At 34.5% G+C, this 26,945-nt stretch overlaps 2 protein-coding genes across 2 annotated transcripts in view; both read right to left on the bottom strand.

The window, feature by feature from the left end:
• Positions 1–4,590, bottom strand: part of LOC113233381 (probable multidrug resistance-associated protein lethal(2)03659) — a 55,531-nt gene extending 50,941 nt beyond the window's left edge. The window contains exons 1-4 of the mRNA XM_026468503.1: positions 4,524–4,590; positions 4,200–4,286; positions 1,401–1,486; positions 66–222 (exon numbers count right to left, since the gene is read on the bottom strand). Of these exons, the coding sequence (XP_026324288.1) occupies positions 66–222; positions 1,401–1,486; positions 4,200–4,276 (320 nt within the window). The 5' untranslated portion in view covers positions 4,277–4,286; positions 4,524–4,590. The remainder of the gene's footprint in view (positions 1–65; positions 223–1,400; positions 1,487–4,199; positions 4,287–4,523) is intronic.
• Positions 4,591–5,320: 730 nt separating this feature from the next.
• On the bottom strand, positions 5,321–24,038 carry LOC113233050 (UDP-glucuronic acid decarboxylase 1). The gene is made up of 9 exons (XM_026468009.1): positions 23,827–24,038; positions 23,284–23,594; positions 22,503–22,682; positions 21,083–21,188; positions 20,674–20,787; positions 14,847–15,034; positions 6,876–7,008; positions 5,798–5,934; positions 5,321–5,681 (listed from the first exon to the last, which is right to left on the bottom strand). Exons 1-9 carry the CDS (start codon positions 23,879–23,881, stop codon positions 5,565–5,567), a joined length of 1,341 nt encoding a protein of 446 aa, XP_026323794.1. The 5' UTR covers positions 23,882–24,038; the 3' UTR covers positions 5,321–5,564.
• Positions 24,039–26,945: the final 2,907 nt, after the last annotated feature.

Raw genomic sequence — 26,945 nt, 5'->3', positions numbered from 1 at the left:
AGTTAAAAAATATATTTATCCAGTAACGGACTTAAGGCTAACTAAGATAACAAAAAAGGACTCACCTTATTCCGCACTCCATCAAGAAACAGAAGAATCCGTAGAGCATGCATTTGGCTGCATAAGCTTTGATTATGACTCGGAGTAGGCTCGGAGTTCGTTTCCCTTTCGCCTGCGCAACTTCCTCCTCCCATAAACGAGCGAATTTATCACCTAGCGGAGCTGAAAGAAACAGCTGAGTTTAGGACAAAATGGTAGGCGATTTATCCTAGAGCCTGTACGAAATATCTGTGGCCATAACAACATTTTGTTAAATTTGACTAACTTCTGCTGTCCGATTGTTTTCTTCCAATACAATAATATCATTATTATAAGAAACGGAGTCTATCAGCATTAAGAAAAAAAAAGTACGTAAACTTTATTCATTTTCTATGAAAAATCATTTCATTAAATTTGACCAAATTCTGCTGCCCCGACTTTTTTGTTCCTTTGCAATGAAATCATCCTTATAAGAAACTGAGTCTATTAGCATTAATAATAAGTTAGTCAATTTTAATCATTTTGTATGAAACATATTTTACGAAATTTTATCAACTTTGGCTCTCCGGATTTCTTTCGTCCTATACAATGAAATGCGTATAAAAAATCCTTTCATGAAACTGAGTATCAGCACTAAAAAAAATGTTGATCAAAAAACAAAAAAGACGTAATGATTCCAAAGAGAGACAAACATACTTTGCAATCATTGACTTACAAATAAATGGACGACGGGTCTAACACAAAAACCACGAAAAAAATGTCCCAAGTCAACCTATTTAAACGTAGTGACATGTAAAGGAATATGAAAAAGCTAAAACGTTGAATTTAAATTGTAATGTCATCGCAGTACTGTCTAATTTTGCTTGCTTCGCTGTCAGTCGAACAAACGAAGACTAGCGTGAATGACGCTCTGTATACGATTTTAACGCTCTATAAGTTCGGACACTTTTTAGCGCGGACCCGACGTCCATATAATTGTAAGTCAATGTTTGCAATGGTTACTTTAAAGATTAACTTGAGCGCATTGAATACAATATGAAAAGAACTGGGTTCTATGAAAAGAATTAATTGTAAAATTATGGATAAATTACAGAATTTTACTGTCAAATAAAAACGAGGGCAATGTGTTTTAGACTCACCAAATATAATCACACGGGATCGCCTTGAGTCGGTCAGAAAAACATTTACGTCCATGCAGTACGTGCGAAGAAGTAGCGCGTTTCGCCACCGCTCTTATTACATGTATATAAAGATTTTTCTGACACGGATTCGCTAAATCGATAAGTGTGGTGACTATTATAAAAAATATATTACCCTCTTATGGGTTGATAAGTCTGGTAAAAATGACAAGTTTCTCCTACCTGAAGAGTGTTCTTCCAATGTTTCATAGAGATCTTGTTCTTCTATTTCTTTCTTCAAACCACTCCAAAACATAGGTAGAGTCCATCTGTGCAGATTTTATCATTTTAATATGTGGTACTTCATATCCAAACCACTTAAACTCAAGCTATGAAATTTTTTCAGAGAATTATACTTCCTAAATGTACTGTCTAATATGACGATAACTCACATAGTAATATTTTTATAGTTTTTAGCTAAAACTGCTAACATTAAAAGACAGAATGAAACCTATATACCACATGCAACAATTGGAACGTTATTTCTTGCTGTGATTAGTAAGAACGGGTGCCACTGATATCGAGTGGCAATTCAAATTCCTCGACATTATTAAAAAGAGAACTTTTAGAAAAAGTTGGTTCTTGTGTTTTAAAAACTCATTATACACATATTTCTTTGGCACGTTCATTGTCTTCATGCGTATATGTTAAGAGATCTGAACATGAGCCAGGAAGCAATCTTACTAAACCAATAAGAATAACTTTGCAGAGGTGCACGAAAGGAGCCTCCTCGCATAACGGACCATTCCATTCCTGTACGTATGGTAACAACCGGTGACCACCGTATGCTGATTGGGAAATCCTTACACCACAATGGCGAGCATTACAGTGTATGCCAACAATACAACAAGAAACATAAAAATAAATTTCAATTTTTATTGAATTGATATCTAATTATTTCTTGTGAAATTACTCCACTAGTTTGTTATAATTATTAATTCAAAGATTGAACACAAAAATGCCTTTGATCTAGCCGGATTCGAAACGACGTCTCAACCGCGCAACGGCTAAAAAGTCGTTGAAGAACTAAATACAAAGATCCGACAACAAGCACATAGAAAAATTCGGGAGGTCCACTGATTCGTTCTGTGGCTTAGTTGGCATAGTGTCTGACACGGCTTGTTAGCAGATACTCTAGGTTGACCGAAATCCTATGCAAATAAACATAACAAGCCATGTTATGGGGGACTTCTTTTCTTTCTCCTTTTTACTAACTAAACTAAACAAAGTGAAATAATCATTTATTCCATAGGTAAAATTTTTACACTTGAAAACATTACTTTTTAACCTACTGCGTTCAGTACACTGACCTCTCTGAGAAGAACGAGTAGGAAACTCTAGGGATTGCTCTTTTCAAATAAACTTAAATGCTATGGAATTTACTCTTTGAATCATAATTGTGTGGAATCTAGAATCTTGATGTCTTTCCATACTTCTTTATCTAAAAATACTCTTCAATTTTGTAATATGACTATTCAATTGAAATACTTTTAATGTAAATTTTAAGCTTAAGAAATGATAATCTTAATATATTCTCCGGAATCTTATTGTAAAAATGTATACAGTTCCCCATAAAAGAATTGTTTACCTTAGTTAAACGAAATTGTGGTACCATGAGTTTGGACTTAGTTCTAAGGTTAATATTATGGATATCTTCGTTCTTAATGAAATTATGAATATTTTTACGGGCATCCAAAATATTTGAGTGAATGTACTGTGATGCCACAGTGATGATACCATCGCTCTTTTTTGCTACAGAAATATGGTTTGAATATCTGCCGCTGATGATTCCACATTATATGTTATACTGAAACTATGTAAATATTTGCATTTTCAGTAATGTTTTCCTACATTTAAACAATTTTGTTTAGAATCCCAGATAAATAGTTGGTTTTCACAGTAAATGGCCAATCACTTTTAATCCTCAAATATATTTTTCACTTCACTAGCTAGGAAAGGCTTTCTTTCTTATTGGAAATCTGCGCGCAAAAGCATTTTTTGCATGCTAGCGTGGAAAAGGTTTTTGAAATTCGAACTTGATGATGGACTGTGGTGCACCTAACTTTTTCTTTCAATGACAAAAAAAAGATAATGACATGTTCAACTATGCGATTTGTCATACATTACCTACTTAGTACTTGGTACTTGGTGTAACGGGCTGGTGTCCACAACACCAATGTAATATAAATCCATTGACATATTTTATTCTTATTATTGTTGACATTAATTTGGCAATGAAAACTATAGTCGATTGTACAACAAGTGCTTTATGCGCTTGTTGTACAATCTATGCGTCATTTTACCCGAGAACAAGTATATCCATGGATATTATTAAGTCGAGGGTAAAATGGGTTTTATGAATGAGTTATACACTCTGCTTTTCACTTCGATTGCGAGGAAATTAAGTAGCAATATTACAAATAAACGAATATTTAATTAAAATTGAATGTAAAATTACAACAATTAGACATATTTAATGTGATGGTTTTTTTTATTTTATCCACTAGAGCATAAAATCCTATTTTACACAGCCTGCACCTAGCATAAATACGAACTTTAAGAGCATGAGAAGTGAAAATTGTGTTTATTAAATTATTTTAATTCCTCGAAGAACTAAAATAATTTCAATAATCACTTAATCACACAAAATAAAAGTACAAGCAAGAATAAAAATTGATGAGGTGTAAATTCAGAACGCATCCGAAGATAAGTTTTCTTTTAATTAACAAAACTGATGTTCAACTGTTTTTCTTTCATCTACCATTTTCCTCGATTTAGTGAGGTGAAAAGTTGTGTTTTGCTCAGCAGCAAAGTTGTTTAGTGTCTCATGCTTTGAAACTATTCTACCTATTTTTGATCTTGGCTTCCATCGCTTGCTCAGGTTTCAATACAAGCACTTGCGTTAAACAACAACTTTGCAGCCTTGCATAAAATATTTTATCTTGCCTTTTAACCAGTACACAAGAAGATTGAACTACTTACACAAATGTTAATACAGACAGTGGATTAGCTTTTGCCCTAGGATTTGGTGGGCGACCTTTTCTATTCCACGACTCCATCCTGGTGTTTCTATAACAAACACAAACCTAAAAATCGACAAATCCTTATATTTACACTTATAAAGCTCACAATACAAGTGTGTGAAAATTGCAAAGAATTAATTTTAAATTGTAATAATAAATTTGAACAGAAATTTACAATACAAAATGTTTAAGAGTAGGCAGGTACGAAATTCTTAACTAGATGCTATTTTTTACTTGGATTTATTAAATTATGATTCAGTCAGAGTTGTTTGTGTTTCGTAACCTTAGCAGCTGATCAACGCTGACATAACTTCACCGGCGCGCGGCGTCTTCTTACTTTTATAATCGGCTGCAGTAATTACTCTGCGTGCCAATCTGAGAGTAGCAAAATTTCAATTCATACCCACTAAAATCAAATTTTGACGGAAAATTCCTATTTCAAACACACTTATTCCAATGTTGATATATACACATAAATAAGTAAATGTTACAATTATAATAAATTAAATCTAAATATACGTTTATCACGAGAAAAATAAATGTATAAATTATTTAATTTCGTAAAGAAAGCACAAAACTCGCGCGAATGACAACGTCCACCAACACCTGAATTTTTGCAACTGCAATTTCATTTGACTGACTGACTGCAATGTAATAGAGTTATCGCAATACGTCATGAGTATGAGGCAGTTAGTCTACGATAAAATTGAATTTTCTACTTAAGGGAGCGTGTATGTAAAAAATGTGTGTAATAAAATAATATTTTATTAGAAATGCCTCTGAATATTATTTATAGATAAATAAAACAATACAATGTAGTCATTCATCATAAAAAGAAATTGTCACACATTTATACAATCGATCGATTTTGTTTCTGGTGGGTAACTCTACAGGGAAAAGGAAATCACTTTGACATTATTTTTTTTAATCAACAAATATTTAAATTGGATTAAAAAAAAAATTAATAGTATAAAACGTTCATTGTGAACTTGGTAGGTTTGAGATAAAAAAAACCGCGCCCTCCTAGCAAATACTTTAATTTGTTTAATAATCATTTTACAATATGTAATTTTTTTGTGAGTTAATAAATAAATAAGACAACATTTTCACTTACTATTCAGTTATTTATAGCTAATCAATAAATCAATAACAAACGGAATATTTTTTCCAAAAATGATCAATAACAATATAATTTTAAAATTACGAAAAATAAAGTAGGTACATTTAGATAAACAACTTACGACAAATTGTAATTATTTTTATACAAACATGATTTTATTCTAATATCACACTTTACGGAGGATGCGAAACATATTGCGCTAATTTAATGAGTGTTTCGCGTTTTTACGTCCATATAAGTTTGATTGTTTGAAAAAGTTTTCCGTGCAATTTCTTCTTTGAAGTACTCGATTGTTTTTTGTAGACCATCTTGTAGAGATACCTGTAAAACCGAATAATACGGTAATATTATTGAATATGTTGTGTATAGTGGTATCTATATTTAGTGATCATGAACGTTTTTGACCTTCGATACATAACGAAAAATTAACAAATCACCTTTGGTGACCAATTAAGTTGTTGCTTAGCAACGGCGATGTCCGGTCGACGACGTTGCGGGTCGTCCGTTACCGCCGCGCCTGTCGCTACATTGCTGCGGCATCCGGGGACTAGATTCTTTATTATCATTGCAAATTCTGAAAAATACAAACAAAAAAGTAGTGTTGCAATGAATAGTATACTCGACCTCTGGCCGAATATTAGTATGGCAATAATTGGGGCTTATTAATTTAAGTTATTTTAAATTATATTATACAAGAAGGTATTTTAATTTTGCAGTTTATGATTTAACTTGATGACTTCATGACGAAAGTAATTGTTTATTTTACTTGAAATACTATAACTAACATTATAATTGAATTAGTATAACTTTCAAAAATTTATTTTATTTTGGTTTGCAAATAATAAGTAATTGTTGATTTTGTTAGCGTATATTTAGTCAGGAGTAAACTACATAATAAATGGGTAGTTTTCGTTAGATACGAAAACTATGGATCTCTTAGGAAAATTTGTAAATCAAGTTACATTTTCTTTTATTTTTTTTTAGATAAAGAAGCTAAAAATGGCGCTTTCGCGAATTGTCGATGTAGGTATTAAAAATTACATCGTAATTTACTGTTTTTCTCATTCAACATTCGGCCGAATTGCTAAAAACAGGCCGAATACCGAATAGTAAAGAACTATTCTTAACAGATACACAGATGTTTTGATTGTATTTACTTGTTTAATTGTATATTGTTATATTTATATCTATGCTGCGAGGAGTACGGTATAATACGGTAGCACAGTTTAATAAGGTAGTATGGTAACTCAGTACAAACAAATATGACGGTAGGCAGGGAGTATCCAGTATCTGTTGAAATCACGGCAACGAGTAAATGTTCATAAGTAAAAGACGCCAGTAACGTTATATATGAAGAAACTTTACATCTATTGACTAGAGCTAAGGGAGAGAGCGTACGTACATCATAAAATAGACAAGAAATATAGCATAAACAAAAAAAATTAGGACTCAATAGAATCATTTGTATTGATTGTATGTTTTTTACTGCGCACCGCATTCTGTTAACGTGTTTACCTTCTATAGTATGTTCTACGGGATTTCCTAGATTAACAGGTAGAGAGTATGATGATGTCATTAAAGAGAGCAGTCCATCCACTAGATCCGATACGTAGCAGAATGACCGGGTCTGTTTTCCATTACCATATACCTGAAAATAATTGAAAAAAATATTACTCAATACAGTTTCTCCATAAGCTGTACTTTGTTATAACGGTGAATCGTTTGAAAAACGGTACTTTTCCACCAAATTCCGGAAAGTGATATTTTTCTGTCATAATTATATTTTTTAATTTCTAAAAGTAATAGGAAAATAAGAGACTATCTCTGATTCGGCTGAAAATTGGCATATGGTAGGGTCTCTAGAAGTGCCGGATAATAATTTGTTGTTCTCTATTTTCAAATATGGCCGCCATAGAAACGTTCATAAGCGGCAAAAAAAATTGCTCTGATCTCTTTGAAAATTGGCATGTGGGTGTCTCTAGAAGGGCGTGATAATAATTTGTGGTCATAATTGGCTTTTCGCCATTTTTCAATATGACTGCCATACAAACTTTTTTGGCGGCAGATAAAAATTTGCTCTAATTTGACTGAAAATCGGCATGTCGTGATCTCTATGGGTGTTTAATAATAATTTGCGGTCAACATTTAGGGTCGTATTCTAGAACTCTACTCAATGCTCAAGTCAGGATTTGAGTATGGTTTAAAGCACTCGAAATCATACTCAAGTTACCTGCCATTAGGGTCGTATTTCCAGTGCTTATGTTTCCAGTGCAATCCTGACTTGAGCATTAAGTAGAGTTCTAGAATACGACCCTTAGTTTTAATCATTTTCCAATATGGCTGCCATGCAAACTTTTTTGGCGGTTGATACAAGTTTGCTCTAATTGGATTGAAAATTGGCATGTGGTGGTTCTCTACGGGTGTTTAATAATAATTTGCCGTCAAGATTTACTTTTTCCCATTTTTCAATATGGCTGCTTTTAAAGAGCTATGTTATTTTTTTAAAACAAAATCATGTACCGACGCCGCAGGCCGAGGTGCAGCGAGGCCGAAGCCCGAAGCGTCCGCACGCCACCGTATGTAGGTAGTATACGGAGGCTCTACTACGAGTACAAGTTCCCACAATTGTTCAAACTGTAAGGCATACTTCCCAATGTAGTGGAAATGAGATACTTATAGCGTTTTTGTATCTCGACCGTCTCTCTGTTAGTTTCTTTTTTCTTGAATGCTATGCCAAAGATAAATATTTAGGGAAAAAAATGCCAGACAATCACACCTAATTTCTGGTCTCAAACTAGGAAATTTTCTGTACTATGAAACTAGAGTAACAATAACTCGAGGGCAATACTTCGAATACCCTGACCAGAACCAACTTAAAAATGTTTGTTTCATAAATTGGCTCAAATCGGTAACCGAATCTGGAACCTCCTCATCAAGCATATAGTACTAATCGATGTGCCACCGAAGAACATAAGCACACCCCGTAATCTGAACCCGACCACGCGCCGCAGGCCGAGCCCGACGCCACCGTAGGTGGGGCATAGGGCTCGTATAATATAAAAATGAATAAACTAATGACACAAAGCAATGAATTTGTTACAATGATATCAATTATCGAGTGCATAGGAAATGAAACAATTTTTCCGGATTTAAATCGCGTATATTTGTTTTTTCAAACAAACCGACGTTTCGGGCCCTTCACAGGTCCCATGGTTGACTGAGGTGGTACTTGATAACTATCAACCAGTTTTGTATGTTAATTTATTCTAATTTCTATTATTAATTAATAATACATTGAACTTAACAAAAATTCATTCAATAAAATAATTTGTAATAAGTAATGTAGCGTAAATTGGAATGTTTCTTTGTTAAAATAAAAATAAGGTATTTAATTATTAACTTTAGTAACTGAAACAATAAGGTTGATTTGCATTAATATTAGACATAACTAACAGACTGTACCACCTCAGTTAACCGTGACCTTGGGACCTGTAAAGGGCCCGAAACGTCGGTTTGTTTGACAAACCAAATATACGCGATTTAAATCCGGAAAAATAGTTTCATTTTCTATGATATCAATTGTCATAAATTGTATTATTAACCGGTTCTGAGGTTTTCGCGATTAGCATTGGACACTATTTATTCTGGATCTAAGTCGCGTATTTTTGTTTTTTTCAACCAAATTGACGTTTTGGGCTCTTTGCAGATAGTCAAGCCTGACTGTAAACAGCTTAGTCATACTTTCCAAAGGTGGTCCCTACCCAGGGGGCGTTGAAGAGTCCAAGGGGGCGGTGGGGACCTCGGAAGCAATAGAGGGGCGGTGATGCTGTCCAGGTGGTACTACCGTATTTGAAAAAAAAACTGAATTGTTTATGCATATGTATGTTGTATAAACTACACTTCGTATCTGCTTTCCGCTACCTGACTAAAGCACGGCTAAGTGATAAAATATTTTTTTGAGATATCATAAAAAAATTATAACACAGTTTTAGAAACTTGAAATTGTTTAATGATATTTCAGCTATGCGTCGTTAGGGTAAGTCCCAATAAGTCGAACACGTTAACTAAATTTAACTGTTTTCAAAGGATATTGTGCTTTGTCTTTTGCTATTTAAGATGGATATTTCACCCTTTGTCACTTAGCCGCGTTTTAGTTAGTGGATGGCAGATATTATATATAATTTTTTTTTCCTTACGATTTTTTTGTCTTAAGTACATATTAAAAATAAGTATTTTTAATTATTTTTTGTGGTGGTAGGCATAGAAATTTTTATATCTTGCCAAAGTGGGCAGTGAGGCAAAAAGTTTGGGAACCTATAGCTTAGATTATGGAAAAAAACTAGCAAACAGCCTGAAATGTTGGTTTATATGAAAAACTAAATGTACGTGGTTTACATCCGCACTCAACTGGCTACTATTTTAGTTCCTCATGGGTAAAAAGAGATGTCAACTTTGGTACTTCTTTATTAATTAACTAGTGCTACAAGTTCTTCCCAAAGCCAGACCACATCCTAGTTAAATACATTGCGAACACACTTTATTATAATAATTGAAATATTAAATTAATAATAACTGTCAATACTATTGATACTCGTACTATTGATCTTAACTTCATGGTTGTCATGTATGCCGCTAGAGGCCGCGAGTTGTTCCTTTAGGAACTTTAATCCCAGTCAGCTAATTAAATAGCTATAATATTAAATTACAGTGATTAATTTAGTCATTAGTAGTATTAAATACTGATGATAATTATGTAATGATCTATAAATACTGTAGTTGTACGTTGTAATTAGTTGAATGTAGTGCTTTGTATTGCAATGTATTTTATTTTAATGTTGTGGTTACCAATGGCGACGCTAGGTGTTACTGCTGTTTAAGAATAGTGTTGTGTTAGTTAAGGTTTTGCGCGGGGAATAAAAACTTGTCTTTCGCGCTATTGTGTGGTCGTCGAAAATAAATTGGTTTCCAAGGACAGCTGTTTCCCAGCGCTTTTCCCCTGAATTGTAACACTAATCAACCCATAGATACTCATAATTGGAACTGTTTCAGATACAGTACAATTTAGGTAATCCGTTTAGCAAATTTGTTTATTGTGAGTTTGTCATACGCAGCTACGAGTATATTGTTGAAACCCAAGTATGAGTAAGCATTTTTTATATTTGGTTGTATTTAGTTCCTACCAAGTATTATTTTAAACTTTATTGTACAATACACTGAAGTACAAATGGCGGACTTAATGCGGCACTATCTACCAGTCAACCATTGGGCCAAACAGGATAAAGAAGCAATAGGTTGGTGCTACACTTAAATAAGAAGAATAATATACTTGAACTTAATCGATAATTTGAATGGTATAAAATAAATAACTTAACATAAACATACTTATTATGTAATAAACTTATAATATTTATCTTTATTTTATCAAAATAATAATAATAATGATAATTCTTTATTGACAGGTACCCATATTATATACAAATTATAATTATATATAAAAATAAAAGCAAAAGCAACAAAATAATCGTCATACAATAAAAATAGAATACAGTACAAACCGCTTAAGATAAGCCTGTCATTTCTTATTTCCATAACGATACACGGAAATCCAGTGTTTAAAAAAGGAATTGTGCACGTGGTCACAGAGTGTACGGAGAATCCTGTTGTCAGACGCACGGAGACGGCTCCAAAAGCTGGCGACGTGAGAACTTATTATTGCGAAAAAATCAGGAACTCCGGCCTCGGCGAATATGTTCGATGCGCTGCAGTATCTCGGCTGGTTTATTAGAATGCGTCATTATACTGCACTCTAATGGTGCTAATCGCGCGTTTCGAAAGCCTACTCCAGAGTTGACATGTATAGAAACATAAACAATATGCCCTAAACAACGTCACTCTGACATCACTACTACACCGCGCGATTCTGCGCGCGAGCACGTTGCACCGAACGGCTAGAGCCCTGCGCTCTCGTTCTATGTCGTCATCATCAACTAGACTCTCCGTTAGCACGTGCCCAAGGTATTTGAATTTATCCACCCTTTCCACTTGCGTACCATCTAAAAACACGGGCGGAACGTTCGCCGGGCCCCTTCCGGCCTTAAAAACCATCAGTTGCGTCTTCTGGACATTATATTTTAAGCCGTAGTTATGAGCATACTGCTCACACAGTGCCAGTAGCTTTCGCAGACCATTGATCGAAAACTGAGGAGCACCATATCATCGGGATAGTTCAAGCTATTTAGACACGTCGTGCCAATATGGCAGTCTACTCGAGTGCTTCTCAACTCCACGATCAGGTCATCCACATAAAGGCTGAAGAGATCCGGCGAGGTTAGCCCACCTTGGCGTACGCCACATTCTAACCTGAATACGTTAGGAGTTGTGCCGCCCCATCTTACACAATTAGTTTGGTGTTCATACCAGAATCTCAACAGACCAACGAAAAACTTTCCCAGACACGTTGGAAGCATAGAGTTTCTCCCATAGTAACCTCAGGTTCACTAGGTCGAAAGCTCGACTGAGGCGTACACTGATGTATCCCTACTAACATAGTGATTCACCACACTTTTAAGGCTGAAAATCGCCGAATCCGTTGTGAGACCGGGGTGAAAACCAAATTGCGCATAATCCAGCTGTATATTGCGCTTTAGGGGGTCTACTCTCGATCTCCGTCCGACATCCGTCCGAAACAATTACTGCCAAATAAGCAATACTTGACCAAATGAAAAGACGCGTGATGCGAATGAAGCTTCATACATCAAGAATTTTACCTATAATTGTACCTAATGAAATCGGTCAGTAGTTTTTGAGGCTAGAAAGGTCACCGGTTCTATTTTTTTAAAACTGGAATCCCCATAGTTTTCAATAAATGATTGGATACCCATGATTCACGCAAAGATTATAAAATTCCGCCATCACACGAAATATCTCATCACCCGCGTACAGTAGACGATCTACACTTAGTCCATCAAAACCTGGAGACTTGCCTCGTTTAATCCGTCTGACAATATTAGCGATGTTCAGGCGTGAACTGTATGCAATTAGGAACATCAAGTGTTGCGCGGGTGGAGAAGACACCACACGCGGACTGGTAGCGCACGCCGGGAGAGGCTTTACACTAAAGTGTTGCGAAAATAACTCGGCAATATCTACCGCGTTATGTAGCCCTTCCACACTAGAAGGATTTAACTTTTTTGTATTCTTCCAAAATTTAACAAAATTTTTGTCAGCCCTATGTGTGGCGAGGATGTCCATACGTATACTCTCCTCATTATTCTGGCACCACCTCAGTTTGTTCTTAAAAGCTTTACGACTGTTGGACATATTGTTATATATTTGTCCTGACCCCGGTCTACCACAGACAATCCAACAGTTATAATAATGCTTCGCGAATTCATTACTTTCTCCAACGTGGCAATTCCAGCCCAACACTTTTTTTACCGATTTCCGTGCATAGCGAGAGGTTCTAACACTTAATTTGGCAGAAGTTTGTAACGTCATGACTATATTCTCATAAAACTTATCAATCAAAAACAAATGTTCCTCACAGGAAAATTGCTTACAATTACCACATTGACTAGAATAGTTTATACTTTTTAACCTACTATCACAGAGCATACCATATGTATTTATCTGGCCTAAGTCCCTTAAACCCCATCCTACCCCACTTAGAAGGTCTATGTCATTATTAATCATAACTTTATTGATCACTGCTCTCATTTCACACGTCACATATTATACTCACACAATACACACACACACACAAAACACACACACACACACACACAATTTTGTTTTATTCCATTACTTTCTTATATATTATTAAAATAATCAATTATAAAACCCGCTCTCTGTAATTTAGAACATGATAACGCTCTTATATTATGTAGAATACAGTGCGAAGTGCGGTTGGTGAGTGCCTGGAGATCCGTAACACAGGTCAAATCCTAGTATGGACTCCAGTCTCTTACAAAGATATATTAATAATAAGTCCATAATGTAAATTACTTATTTATAGGACAACTTTGTAAGAGAGAAATAAAGATTATTATTATTATTATTACTATTATTATGGTAGGTGGTCTGACCAATAGACATCGTAGTCAACTCGTATGGACGTGATTGTGTCCCGCGCTATTTGTGTCGTTATGAAATGATCCAACCACCGCATGGTGTCATGGGTGTCGCTAACGAACGTGAACATATCATCGGCTAGCAATTCAATATCAGCGCACAACAGGGAATGATCAGTACAGAACGACTGGAGTTCCGTCCCAAACCTTGCATCAGGGTGTGCATTAAAGTCGACCAGGACATAAGCATTTTCAGAGTCACTATCGGCAATGACCGAAGATACAGTCGCAAGACTCTGCGTGAATTCTGTCAGGTTTTCCTCCTTGTCTACTGGTAGGTTGACGCTGAAGGCAAGAACTTGAGTCCCATTTAAACTTATTTGCACGGTGGCTACCCTGTCGCCAGCGCTGTCAACTACTGATACCATTGGGAAACTTGATTTCCTCCTTGACGAACTCTCAGCACACCGGCAGATGTGTCAACGGAAGATTTAGCGTGGCAAGCAAAGTCACCACTTATTTCATTCACAAAGTTTAGGTCGTGCGGAAGAAGCCACATCTCCAGCAGAGCCACAATGTCTGCGAATTTGCAGAAGTTCCTGATTTGTGCTACCGATCTTTTATGGATTTACAGTTAAAAGAAACCATTACAATATGTCAAACTTTGCGTGTACTATCCATTAAGGGCGTATTTATTGTCATTTGCAAGCTTTGTACCATACGCGATACGATCACGATAACGGAATACTAGTCTACTCGGCCAGAATTCTTTATTCAAACATTTTGGTAATTTACTAGAGGAGACGGTAATCTTGAAAGAAATAAAGTCAATTTCTTTATTTTGTGTCAATAATTCTACATTCAGACATATTTCATTCATGTCCTTAATATGGTCCTGTATATAAACGATAGTAGTGCTCTTTTTAGTGCGAGATAAGTATATTGAAACTTTCGGGTCATTAACCAGTATTCTAGTAGAGTTTAGTAAAGCACCTCGGAGATTACGGCGTTTATTATTAGTCTTTTTCTTAATCACAATGATATAGTCATTGTTTTCTATAGTTGACGGTAGGTCGCCATTGTGATTAGCCAACATATCCTTGGCAGCTATCGTCGCGCGCCGTACGGGTCAGAGTCGCACACGGATTCCGCGATCCCAGCATAATGTCTCGGTACGAGGGCGTATGCATCGACACCGGTAAGCCGGTTTCAATATCCGCTGGTACGGTCATAAGCGACGAGCGATTTTTCCGTCTTGTAGGTGTTGTTATGTTCTGATTTTGTGTTTTTGTCTTTGTTTGCTGATGGTCAGATTGTTTTAATAGATAATTATGTAAGTTTAGTAACTTAAGTAATAGGTATGTGTACATTTTTTTGATAATTTTGTTGTAAAATGCTCCTTAAGAACTATACTTACAGTAATTGTAAGATTCTGTAAAGCCTGCATAATGAAGTTAGAAACCACGCGTCCATCTGAAGCATGCATTCTAGGGCCGTAGGTGTTGAATATTCTTGCCACTCTTACGGTAACGTTTTCTTGTTTCGCGTAAGAGTACGCTAGAGTTTCAGCCACCCTTTTGCCTTCGTCATAGCACGCTCTAGGTCCTGGAACATAGAGAACATAAAAAATATATTTGTAAGTGAGAGGTAAAGAATCTTAAAGGCGCCTTCAAACTAGATACTTGTAGAAGCGCTGCAGTAGCATGTCTGTGGCGGCACTACTGATTTTCGTACAATATCTAGTTTGTAAAAGTGGCGCGAATGTGGCGCTTCTAAATATTGATGAAAATTAGTAGCGTCTAATTTGGAGTTTAGAAGTTTTTACAATTGCTTTAGAATGCTTAAACTCACGCAATGGTAGAAGACATCTAACTATATATCATATATATTCTATCGTCGTCTGTTTTTTTTTTATTCAACAAATTTTTTGACCTTATATTTTATTGTAAATGTCTAATAAAGAGCCTCACCTACAGAGGCGAAGAGACAGAGCGTCTAAGGTATCTGAACCAATTTAAAAAATGTGAAGTTCAACAATTAAAAAACAACTAGAGATGTGAATGCTCGAAATTGTAGAGATCTTGATAGATTTGTTTTTGAGGATTCGAAAACAAGTTTATGTAAAAAAAACTGTTTATGTTCGTATGCTATGAGTACTTAACAACTTTCGAAGAACATTATTAAACTATTGTGTAATCGTTTATTTAAGAAAAAAATATATGATTTGCTGTTTAAGAAAATTTTTTACAATATCAAACTATTTAAGAAAAATATTTTTCCCAAGTATCGTATAAATCTATTATGTTGTCATTTTCGTGCTAGTATTTTAAAGAGGAATGTTGTTTTAACATAATTTTGACATCTTTTTTGCCACGTTGGAAGCAAATAAAGAAATATTATATTATCAAAATTATATTGGTGTACCTTATCGCGATAAGGTCGCAATTTTTATGCTCGTATTGCATTGTATTTCTGATTGTTATATTATTTACCGTGTTTATAGTACCTATAGCTTGTATACGTACATGTCCTTTTATGTGGACGAATAAAAAAAGCAAACTTAAACATTATAATAATAATAATATAATATAATAATATATCTTTATTGTTTCTCTCACAAAGTCTTAGTATAAATACAAAAACAGTGCTTAATTATTTAAATAGTACAATATTTAAGTCTGTGTGAGAGACTGGCATCCGTACTAGGAGACCTGTATTACAGATCACCAGCCCCTCCACACTCCGGACCAAAAGCAAGTACAGCTTACTTATACTTAGATAGTTACATTAAGAAATGACTTTATTAATAGACTTAAGGCGCGAGAGTGTGTGGATAAATGAGTGTGTGCATGTGTATGTGATGGTGTGTGTATGTGTGTGTGAAGGTGTGTGCGTGCGTGCGTGTGTGTATGTGTATTTGTGTGTGCGTGTGTGTTTTCTGTGTGTGACAGAGAGTGTGAATGACTGTGCAAGGTGTATACAAAACCCAATTTACCTAAATAATGAAATAACCATATTATTTAGTATTCATTATTTTAAGTTGAGATAATTCACAGATTTTAAGATTAATCATAATTTAGATGTTACTTTAAGTTGGAACAATTAAGAGATTTTCAGTTTCATCATAACTTAGATTTTTAAGCCAACTAGTGACAACTCTTTTACAGTTGAATTTAGTGAGCGAGTATATTTTAGTTGTTTTATTTATTTTATTATATAAATACCCTCCTAGAAAACCGAAGAATCTATTCGAAAAAGGTGTGGTCTAGCGAGTAGAAGAATGACATACTTTATATTTCAAACGTTTGTTATTATGGAGCGAAGGATCATAGTTCAGAACAACGTGTTGTTTTAATACAGTGTGCAGGACAAATAGTTGACGCACAGACAAGACATCACAAAGGGAATAAAGGTCTGAAGTAGGGAACATAAAGGGCAAAGACCGACTCACTTTCAGGACAGCTCGCTGAGCTCTTTCAACCTTTATTAAAGAAGATTTAGGTACTCCACCTCAAGCAGTGATGCAGTACGTTAGAACAGATTGGCATAACGCCAAGTACACCATATTAATGACACGGTTATCTGCGATGTGCCTAAGATTTTTAAAGATATATATTAGTTTACGTGTCCTAGCTGAAAGTAAATCTATATGCATATTGAAACTCAAGGTGTTATCTATCATTACACCAAGATATTTGATATGTGAATCTAACGTAAGACTGGGACAGAAGAACGTCGGGTCGCCGAGACAGATATGGGCTAAGATGGTGTAGTCGTCATGAGTGGTCCATGGGATATTTTTAATTGAAAATGGAATATATTTAATTTTTTCTACATTTAATGTTAGCCCATTGTTTTTGAGCCAAGAATAGACTAAGTTGAAACCGCTTTGAGTATCGGCGTACACTTTATGCCAAGTATCGCCATGAAAAATTAAGGCCGTATCATCGGCAAACGTCACAATCCTACCATTTCGGAGCTGGAGATTGCAGAGTTCGTTAATGTAGGCGAGGAACAGTGTGGGGCCTAAAATACTGCCTTGCGGCACGATTATAGATAGCTGTTTGGTTTTTATGGTATACATTTTCCGAGCAATAAGGCGCGTGACAGGAAATTTGTACAGGGTCAAGAGCTCCGTCAAGCTTTACACTTTACACTTTCAAATATACGATTTCTTTGATTATATAGAACAAAGTTTGCAGCTGCCTCGTCGATTGTGACAAGTTACATTGGAATTTTCTAAAAATATTGAGAAAGTGAGTTACTTTTACGACACTTACGGATGATACAAAGCTAATAAATTTTAACTTATTACTTAAGGTAGGTTATTACTTGATGTATACTTCGCATATTAGCTCGGTGCAGCAAGTGAACAGCTAGCTAGCTACAGGTGAAGACTGAAAATCAGCAATGCTGACATTTGTCGAAAACTTTGGTGGGAAACATTTTCAAAATGAAGTTATAATAAAAATTTTGAGACAGTTTAATAAAACAAATATCTTCGATACCATTTCCAGCCATGTCAGCCAGTGAGAGTATCCGACTTCCAATCATGTAACTGATTTAATAAAAACTGTAAATGCACGTTACCTTAATATTCGCACACATCATTTACTAAAACTAAAATTATCTAAAAGGCAACTGTTAAATAAGTACGTTATCTTTCACTTCTATCTTCTGTAAAGAAACTATCAACATCATATTATTATAGGATTTTATAAATTTTTTGACATAATCGTATGTAGGAATGAAACTATTTTTCCGGATTTAAATCGCGTATATTTGTTTTTTTCAAACAAACCGACGTTTCCATGACCATGGGACCTGTAAAGGGCCCGAAACGTCGGTTTGTTTGAAAAAACAAATATACGCGATTTAAATCGGGAAAAATAGTTTCATTCCTATGTGTAACAATCGCGAAAACCTAAGAACTCGATATAATCGTATGTTTTATATACAAGCCTGTGCACATGTATGGAAGAGGCTTAATAAATGTTAGTATGATATCCAACCATTTATATCTTCGACAACACATCCATTACAACATTAACAACATATCTATGCCAACAAATCCAAACAAATTCTTTATACCATACCACTTTTCTTATTGCTCGTGTGATGAATGATGTTATAGTTAGTTCGTATTTCGTAAATTGTTTTTATTTTCCCCTTAACTATGCTACTAAATAGCATTATGTTCGTATACATAGCAAATCGTATCTTGATAATAATTACTATACATATAATAAAATGCAATGTATTGCTTTGTAAATATGAATATATTGAGTATTCCTATTAAGGCCTTGGCTCTGCCCTGTAATTAGTGGTGATTACATAGATGAGTCAATGCTTGCAGTGATGAGGGAGATGCATAGGCCCTGAATAAAACCACCCTAATAATAATAATAAAAATATTAAAAAGAGAGTCGGGAGCGGCGAGTCTAAAATAAATATAATAATAATTCCTATTAAGTATACGTAAGGACTTGTCTCGTAATTTTCTTTTTATTTCCAACATAATAAACGCTATTCTATAAGGAAGTAAACGGAAACAATGTAAAACGCAATATATACAGAAACAAACTCCTTTAATATTATTATCACTTATCGATAACACAAGAATTCCGCTGTGCGCATCACTAGTGCAAGCGAAAGGTCCTCTGTTGTCGACGAGATACTACTTTCTATTCGTTCAGATGTTAGTCATTCGTCGTAGCCCAGCTATTGGCCGCAAGATGGCAGCACGTTATATAAAATTTCAGTAAAATGAAAACGTCGTAATTTGCAAAGAAGGTCTTACACTTTCAATGATATAAGAACTGGATAAAGTTTAAATTATATTAACAGCCCAGGACTTTTTACGCTTTTTAAATTAGGAACTATGACCAATCATTATCAAGATTTCATTGTGTTTATCATTTGTTTGTGTGCGTTTTGGCTACCGCGGTTCTAATAGTAAACGAAGTATATGGCACTTCCATTGTTTTTTTTCTTCCGTGAGGTTACACATCACTATCTCGTACTATTACGTTACGTGGTCGAAAACTCTAACGCGAAACTCTATCTATCATTCTATTAATAGAGTCATAATAATTACATATGTTCATTAGGTATTTATATCGATATAATATTATATTTTTCATTAATTCACTAACTAGAATAATATTGAAGATTTATTTTAAAAAATACATGAAAAAATATTTAAAATGTTATATTTTGGACAGGTACTTTTGAATAAGGTAACCAAGGTATTTGAAATTGCGTGTCCAAGTTTATCATTACCTAGTTAATAATTAGGTATATTCATTACGTAATATTTATCGGTAATACAATTTGAAAATTCGAGAACCCTTGCTACTAGCTCATGAAGTTATGACGTCTCATTATATTGATATAATAAATCTGTATTGTGTATCTTTGCACTAAATAAATGAAGAAAACAATAACTGAATGAGTCTCAGACAAGTTTTTTTTTTACTTGTTTTTTTTCGTCTTTCAGAAAACGAAAGAAAGTCCTCTCTTTATCCCGTTTAGATAATGCTACACAGCCGTACACAGCACAAATCACAACCATTACAAATAGTAACGTAAAATGATGTCGTATAATAACGCACAAGTTTCGTAATAAATAAATGAAAACTATATTCAAATAATCAAAGCTGTCTGAGCACAAAAACGGTTCGCCGACAGCCTTATTGCCACTCACTCAATGTGACCGTCAATGTGCGGGGTGTGGTGCGGTATCTAAAGGTAGGGAGGGGCGGAGAGTGTCCGTCCTCGTTACTTTTTTGTTCTCTGACGAGGTATAACATTACCTTTATAGAAATACGATGACTGTTTCTCTTACCCCATCGTTTGGTTGATGAGAAATACCCCATCTTTTGGTTGATGAGAAACGTTAGAAAAATTCGCATGTTTTCGGCAAATAAATCATAAGTATTCAGCGTAATGATTGTTAAAACTTGTAAAGATGATAAAAGAGGCAACTTTAGTGTAATTCAAAATTCCTATTTTTTTTATAATATCAAATGACGGGACGAACAAGTTGTGCGCCTGATGGTAAGCTACACGCCTGTCCATAACAGTTGCAGTGCCACTCAGAGCTTTAAGTCGCAAAAATCTGAGGGGCACTGCCACTGCGCCCATCACCCTGACATGTAAGTTGACAAGTCGCATGTGTTAAAAATGCCGCCGTTTTGCTACATGTTATATATTACTTATGAGCAATATAGTATTACAATTACCTATAGGATTGACATGTCCCCAATAAGATTCGGGCTGGGGATGCACCATAGGATCACCATACACCTCTGAAGTACTGGCTATTAAAATTTTTGCACCTACTCGCCGAGCTAGTCCTGCAATGTAAGAAGCAGAATTTTATTCAGTGATTGGGTTCGAAATTGGTATCATTACATACCAACCACTTATAAAGATAATGTAGAGGTCTATAAAAGCAACAAATTGATAAATAACCTTCATTTATTTTACATAATAATTATATACATAATTAATTAACATATTATACATACATTAGTTTATTTTATATATTAATAGATTGGTTGCTGTTAAATACTAAAAATAACAGTAAAAGTTACGTAGACAAATTATACGATTCTGAAAAGGTTAAGAAAAATAATAAGTTATACATACCCAGCATATTGATTGTTCCTAAAGTATTTGTTTTAATTGTCTTTACTGGGTTCTGCATATAATGAGGCGGACTCGCGGGACTAGCTAAATGATATATCTCGTCTGCCTGGAAGTCGGTGTAAAATACATGAATAAATAACTGTCATAATAGTGAATTTGTGGCCTTTTGAGCCAATTAAAAACGATTGCATCGCGATTGTATCGCTGCTTAAGTCGCGCGTGTGTGTAAGGTAAACGATTAGCGACTGCATCGCTATTGCATCGCTACTAAATGGCTGCAGACGCGCTGCTAAAAGTCGCAAAAATAAACTAATTTTTTTAAATTTCAGGTAAATCTAACATTTCAGCCTTTATTCAAACTTTTCAGTATTGATATTGTGTCATAAACACATCTACCATTTATCTCAGGATTATACTGAATGACCTAATTCTACCCTTTTAATAGCATAACATTTAACTCTTGAACAAAAACAACTATTGGAAAGAATTCATATCATAGCATGTCATTACTTAACAGAGAAAAACTGCAACTTCCTCTAAGTATTACATAATAATTATATCTTACACATGCTTTTGAATAAAAGCAAGTGAATACTTGTAGTGAGTAATAAGTTTCCTAGCATCACTTACACTAATAGGTGCACAAAACGACTTAAAAAAGTTGAATATCTTGTACTGCTTCATTGAATATTGTATTACAAATAATAATAATAATAATAATGCACTAGGCAAGTCTAGTCTAGTCCCAAACTAGGGAATTCCCTGTATTATGAGTATCAGAATAAAAGAATTCATTGGGGCACTACTGAGAACACGCAGATCAGAACCAATTTAGAAAATTCCAAATTGGTTACACAGAAAATCGAACTTAGAACATTATCATCTAGTGCAAATGGTTGGATCATTGAGGTTGTCATTTGTAAAATCTTTCCTTTTCCATACAGTATAAATCAAATAGGTATTGCATTTCCTAACATAATCACAAAAGCCATAAAACAAATTGATATTAATAAAAAATTAGCAAAACAAGATATTAAATATAAATTGTTTGCATAAAGAAAAATTTTAATTAAAATAAATGTCTAGGAAATGACATCTGAAAGCAATTTAATTACTGGACAATTAAAATATATGAGGTCTGTCCCAAAAGTAAAAGTACCCGAAACATTGGATTGTTTAAAAAAATTTATATACATGACTTAGATTCGAAAAAATTGTTTAAGTTAACAAATATAAGTATATTTAAATTTAACTATATACCAACATCATATGCAAGACAGACCATATCCAAAGTAAAAATAATACCAAAATTAAAAATTTTAAATCACATCTTATGCAAGGTTATGTCTCCCAAAAACACAAAGTTCTATTAGTGCTTCGCACCTTGCAATATTGGCTGAAAATATGCTAAAAAACTCACCTCGACATACAAAGGATTAACTATGTCATGGTGGATCATTTCGAAATTCCTATGTCCAAACCAATGCTCCACATTGCGCTTGCGGCCCGTGAAGAAGTTATCCACTACTATTACTTCATGGCCTTGCACCATGAGCACATCTACAAGATGTGATCCTACAAACCCTGCACCTCCTGTCACCTAAGACAAAAATACTTCAGTATATTGTTGGGCATAGTGCAAATCTGCATGTGTAGCATTAGTAAAATGCGCGTATCTGCACAATCCAAATTTATACAGGAGACGGATTTAACATTTAACTTTGTTATTTCAATGGTTACAACTTTAATTTTTGCACTGTAAGCATTAATTTATGTTGTATATGGACTAATAACAATAGATGCCTGTAACTCCCGCTAATTGGGTTGCCACAACATACACATGGATTTGATTCGGACACTAAATTACTGAAATGGAAACGCATAATCCAATGCCAGTTACGTGTAATTGCACTATCGCCAACAATATGTAAAGTCATATAATGCAAAAATATTATTATATTTATCACATTACTATACATACATCGGATTTGTTGTTACACTTTCTCCATATGGATAAAATTGACATACTTCATATGCTACCAATACCCTTATTAATAAAAACTTAACGAAATAAATAAAAAAAATATGCCTTTTGTAACATGCTTTATATGTAACAACTTCATGCACAAAAAATTCTTAATACTATGGAACATTAAAGTAAAAGAAATAACATAACCAATAGGTAACTAAATTATACGTACCAATATTCTCTTTCTGTCTTTATAGCCTAAGTATTCTACATCAGGATATTTCTGAGGTATTCGTCCTTCTAGCACTGCCAGTTTCTGCTCTAACAATTCTAACCGCGCTTTTGCATCCTGTAACTCTTGTTTTGTACTCTCTAAATTGTCACTAGAATCCATTTTTTTACTATAAAGTACTTGTTTCTTCTTAGGAGCTGGATTTATAATTCTAATTGGTAGTTCCAAATTGATATCTGTGTCGTAGTTTACCACTCTGTCGTCCACAACATGTGATTTAGTCTTATTACAAATGTGATATACCAAAACCACTGCGAAAGTAATTTGTATAGATATTATTTGTTTTTGTTGACGTTCTTAAATGCAGCTATAAAAATAATAATACTGAATTTGGGGTAACAAGTTTTATTCTCTCGAGTCTCGGGTTTTCATTTAAAATTCTTGAGAAATCACAAAGTCAATAAGCTCTGTTTAGCGAAGGTGATAAGATTTAACGAAAGCAATTTATTGAATAGCGCTTTTCTGTAAACAAATTCTACTTACGTAAAACCAAAACACATGCCACTGTTACTGCATTTCTAAATTTTGCTTTGATCATTTCGGTACTGTTACCTGCTCACATTTCTGTACTAGATTAATATAGTAGTACAAAAGAATATCGATTAGATTACTACTTATCTACTACAAATTTATTTTTATGAAATGGCGGTGAAACTGATACAGTAAAACGTTTCTCCAACTGACATGAAATAAATGTCATTTAATAATGACATCACCTGTCACTATCAGCTGGACTTCGTTCAGAAACTGTAAATGTTTGGCCATGTGCTGGGCTTAGACTTTTTTCCATCCTCTAAGGTGTTAGGTCTTGCAAAAATTTCCAATTTGGAAAAAAAAATAATTTCCAAAAAAATTAATATTCTTCCGGATATTTTATTTTATTTTCATTTATTTTATTTATTATTTTTCTTTATTACACCACATTTGATGTTGACACCTGTCAAAAGTTAAAGTTACTCCTAAACTATAGAAACCAATTTTTTCTATCCTCTAAGAAGTTACTGAACCAAAATACGAAACTTAAAAATAGAAAAATAGAATAGAACTATTTTTCCGGATTTAAATTTTAAACAAACGAATGTTGACTGAAATCCAGAAAAATAGTTTCAAATGAAACTATTTTTCTGGATTTTCAAGTGTAAAAACTCAAAACGGAGACATATTCACACCACAAATTTATCAAATTATAAAGACATTGTGGATCCCATTGATCTACCAATAAATGGACGTCGGGTTCGCGCTAAAAAGTGTCCGCACCTATAGGGCGTTAAAATCGCATACAGAGCGTCAATCGCGCAATAGTCTTCGTTTGTTCGAGTGACAGCGTGTTTGTCAATCATGCAGTATCAATAATAATAACTTGTAAAAATTACTGCAGTAAAGTGTGAAAGTTTTGAAGAGTTTTGTATCATATTTTCACTAAACAAATATATTGTGTTATCATAGTTGTCATTTAAAAGTGTTATTTTGTACAGTTTTGTAGTATTTAATTTATATATAACTGAATCATAAGTATAAATTACAAAAGCACACGAAATAATAAAATAGCTAACTGTCCCTTTTCTACTCATTGCATCCGCAAAAAATGGAAAGAGACCCATTACGTCAGTTTCAAGAAGCTTATATAAACTTCTTGGTCATTTTTTTATTGTTCGAACCACAAGCAATTGAAATATTAGGGGTTAAAGCTTAGACTATGGAAACTAAAGGACATGTTACGTTGACATATATAAATTAGACGTTATATGTATATGATGCATTTGGACGTCGAAAACATAAACATATTATTGTCTTTGTTTAACTATTACGTGCCGTCTTAAGCCAAAAGAGATAGCGTCATTATTCTATACAAAATATTACTTCTACTTGAGACCGCTACGGGCGCTGTACGATTTACCATTTAAAATTGTCAAACCTTTTACAAAATCGGTAGCGACTGTAATCTCATGGTAGAGGCACTACACAGAGACTACGGTGACAATTCTCACTAGCGTCCACGTAAAATATTTGTGTACAAAATGTTTTTGCGATTTACCATACAACATTATGAAGTAATTTACGGGGTTGCTAGCGACAATTGTCACAGCGATCTCGTGGTAGAGGCACTGGTCCTTTTTATTACAAAAAGTGTACCGACACTATTATCTAGCAGCTGCATAGTAATAATGATTTACAAAGACAATTTTAATTTGTACACAACCCGCCATCTAACAGTCTAATTGTTTTACAACTTACAACCGTTAAAATTGGCACAACATGGCGGTCAATTTGCAAAAACTGTGGTCAGTTGCGGTAATAATTTACGCCTTTTGTTTAAGTATTAGGGGTTAAAGTATGAAATTGCCGTTTTATTGCAATAGGTTCTTTGAATTTTCATAGAATCTTCATGGTTTGAGGTTTTCGAATGAAACTTTTTTCAAATGGTTTCTGTGATTTTTTTTTTTAATTTGAAACATTTGAATATCGACTTTCAATTGTTTTTGTTATTCAATTTAGACGAGAAAGATGGATACTGCGAAAATTCGAGTGATTTTTGAATACGAGTTCCGACGCGGAACTAACGCGGCAGAAACAGCCCGCAATATCAATGCTGCGTTTGGAGAGGGGTCTACTAATGAACGCACCGTGCGATTTTGGTTTAAACGCTTTCGTGATGGAAATTTCGACTTAAAGAACGAGCCACGAGGAAGGCCCACACAGGTGAATAACGATGAATTAAGAGAGATAGTGGAAGCCGATCCTAGTCAAACTACCCAGGAATTAGCGGCATGGTTTAACGTTACCTTACCCACAATATTGACTCACTTGCGTCAAATCAATAAAATAAAAAAATACGAAAAATGGGTGCCTCATGATTTGACTGATCTGCAGAAAGAAACGCGTGTTGAAACTTGTGTTGCCTTGTTGAACCGGTACAGAAATGAAGGAATATTGGATCGAATTGTAACATGTGATGAAAAGTGGATTCTTTATGATAACCGGAAAAGAAAAATGCAATGGCTGACCCCAGGTCAAATGCCACAACAGTGTCCTAAAGCAAAACTTACCAATAAAAAGGTAATGGTAACTGTTTGGTGGTCTCAGCATGGTGTTATTCACTATAGTTTTCTCCGATCTGGTCAAGCAATAACGGCAGATGTCTATTGTGCCGAACTCCGACCCATGTTGACAAAACTAGCAGTAAAACAGCCCCGACTCATGAATCGATCTTCACCATTATTGCTCCACGACAACGCGAGACCTCACACAGCACGAGAAACCATTTTGACCCTTCAGGAACTGCAGTTAGAAACCATTCGTCATCCTCCGTATTCACCAGACCTTGCTCCAACGGACTACCATTTTTTTCGTGATTTGGACAATTATCTACGTGACAAGAAGTTTTCTTCCCAGGAGGCAGTACAAAATGCTTTCACACAGTTTGTGCAGTCTAGATCGTCGGAGTTCTATCGCAAAGGCATTAATAACCTTCCCATTAGATGGCAGCAATGTATAGATAATAATGGCAACTATTTTGATTAAATAAATTTGTTAAAAATTTAAAAAATAAACAATTTAGATTTTCAGTACAAATCGGCAATTTCATACTTTAACCCCTATTA

This window comes from Hyposmocoma kahamanoa, unplaced genomic scaffold (assembly GCF_003589595.1).
Source record: "Hyposmocoma kahamanoa isolate Upper Pololo Valley unplaced genomic scaffold, ASM358959v1 78, whole genome shotgun sequence".
In the NCBI taxonomy this organism is placed as follows: domain Eukaryota; kingdom Metazoa; phylum Arthropoda; class Insecta; order Lepidoptera; family Cosmopterigidae; genus Hyposmocoma; species Hyposmocoma kahamanoa.
Note: the sequence above shows the minus strand (reverse complement) of the source record. Positions and strands in the feature narration are given on the sequence as shown.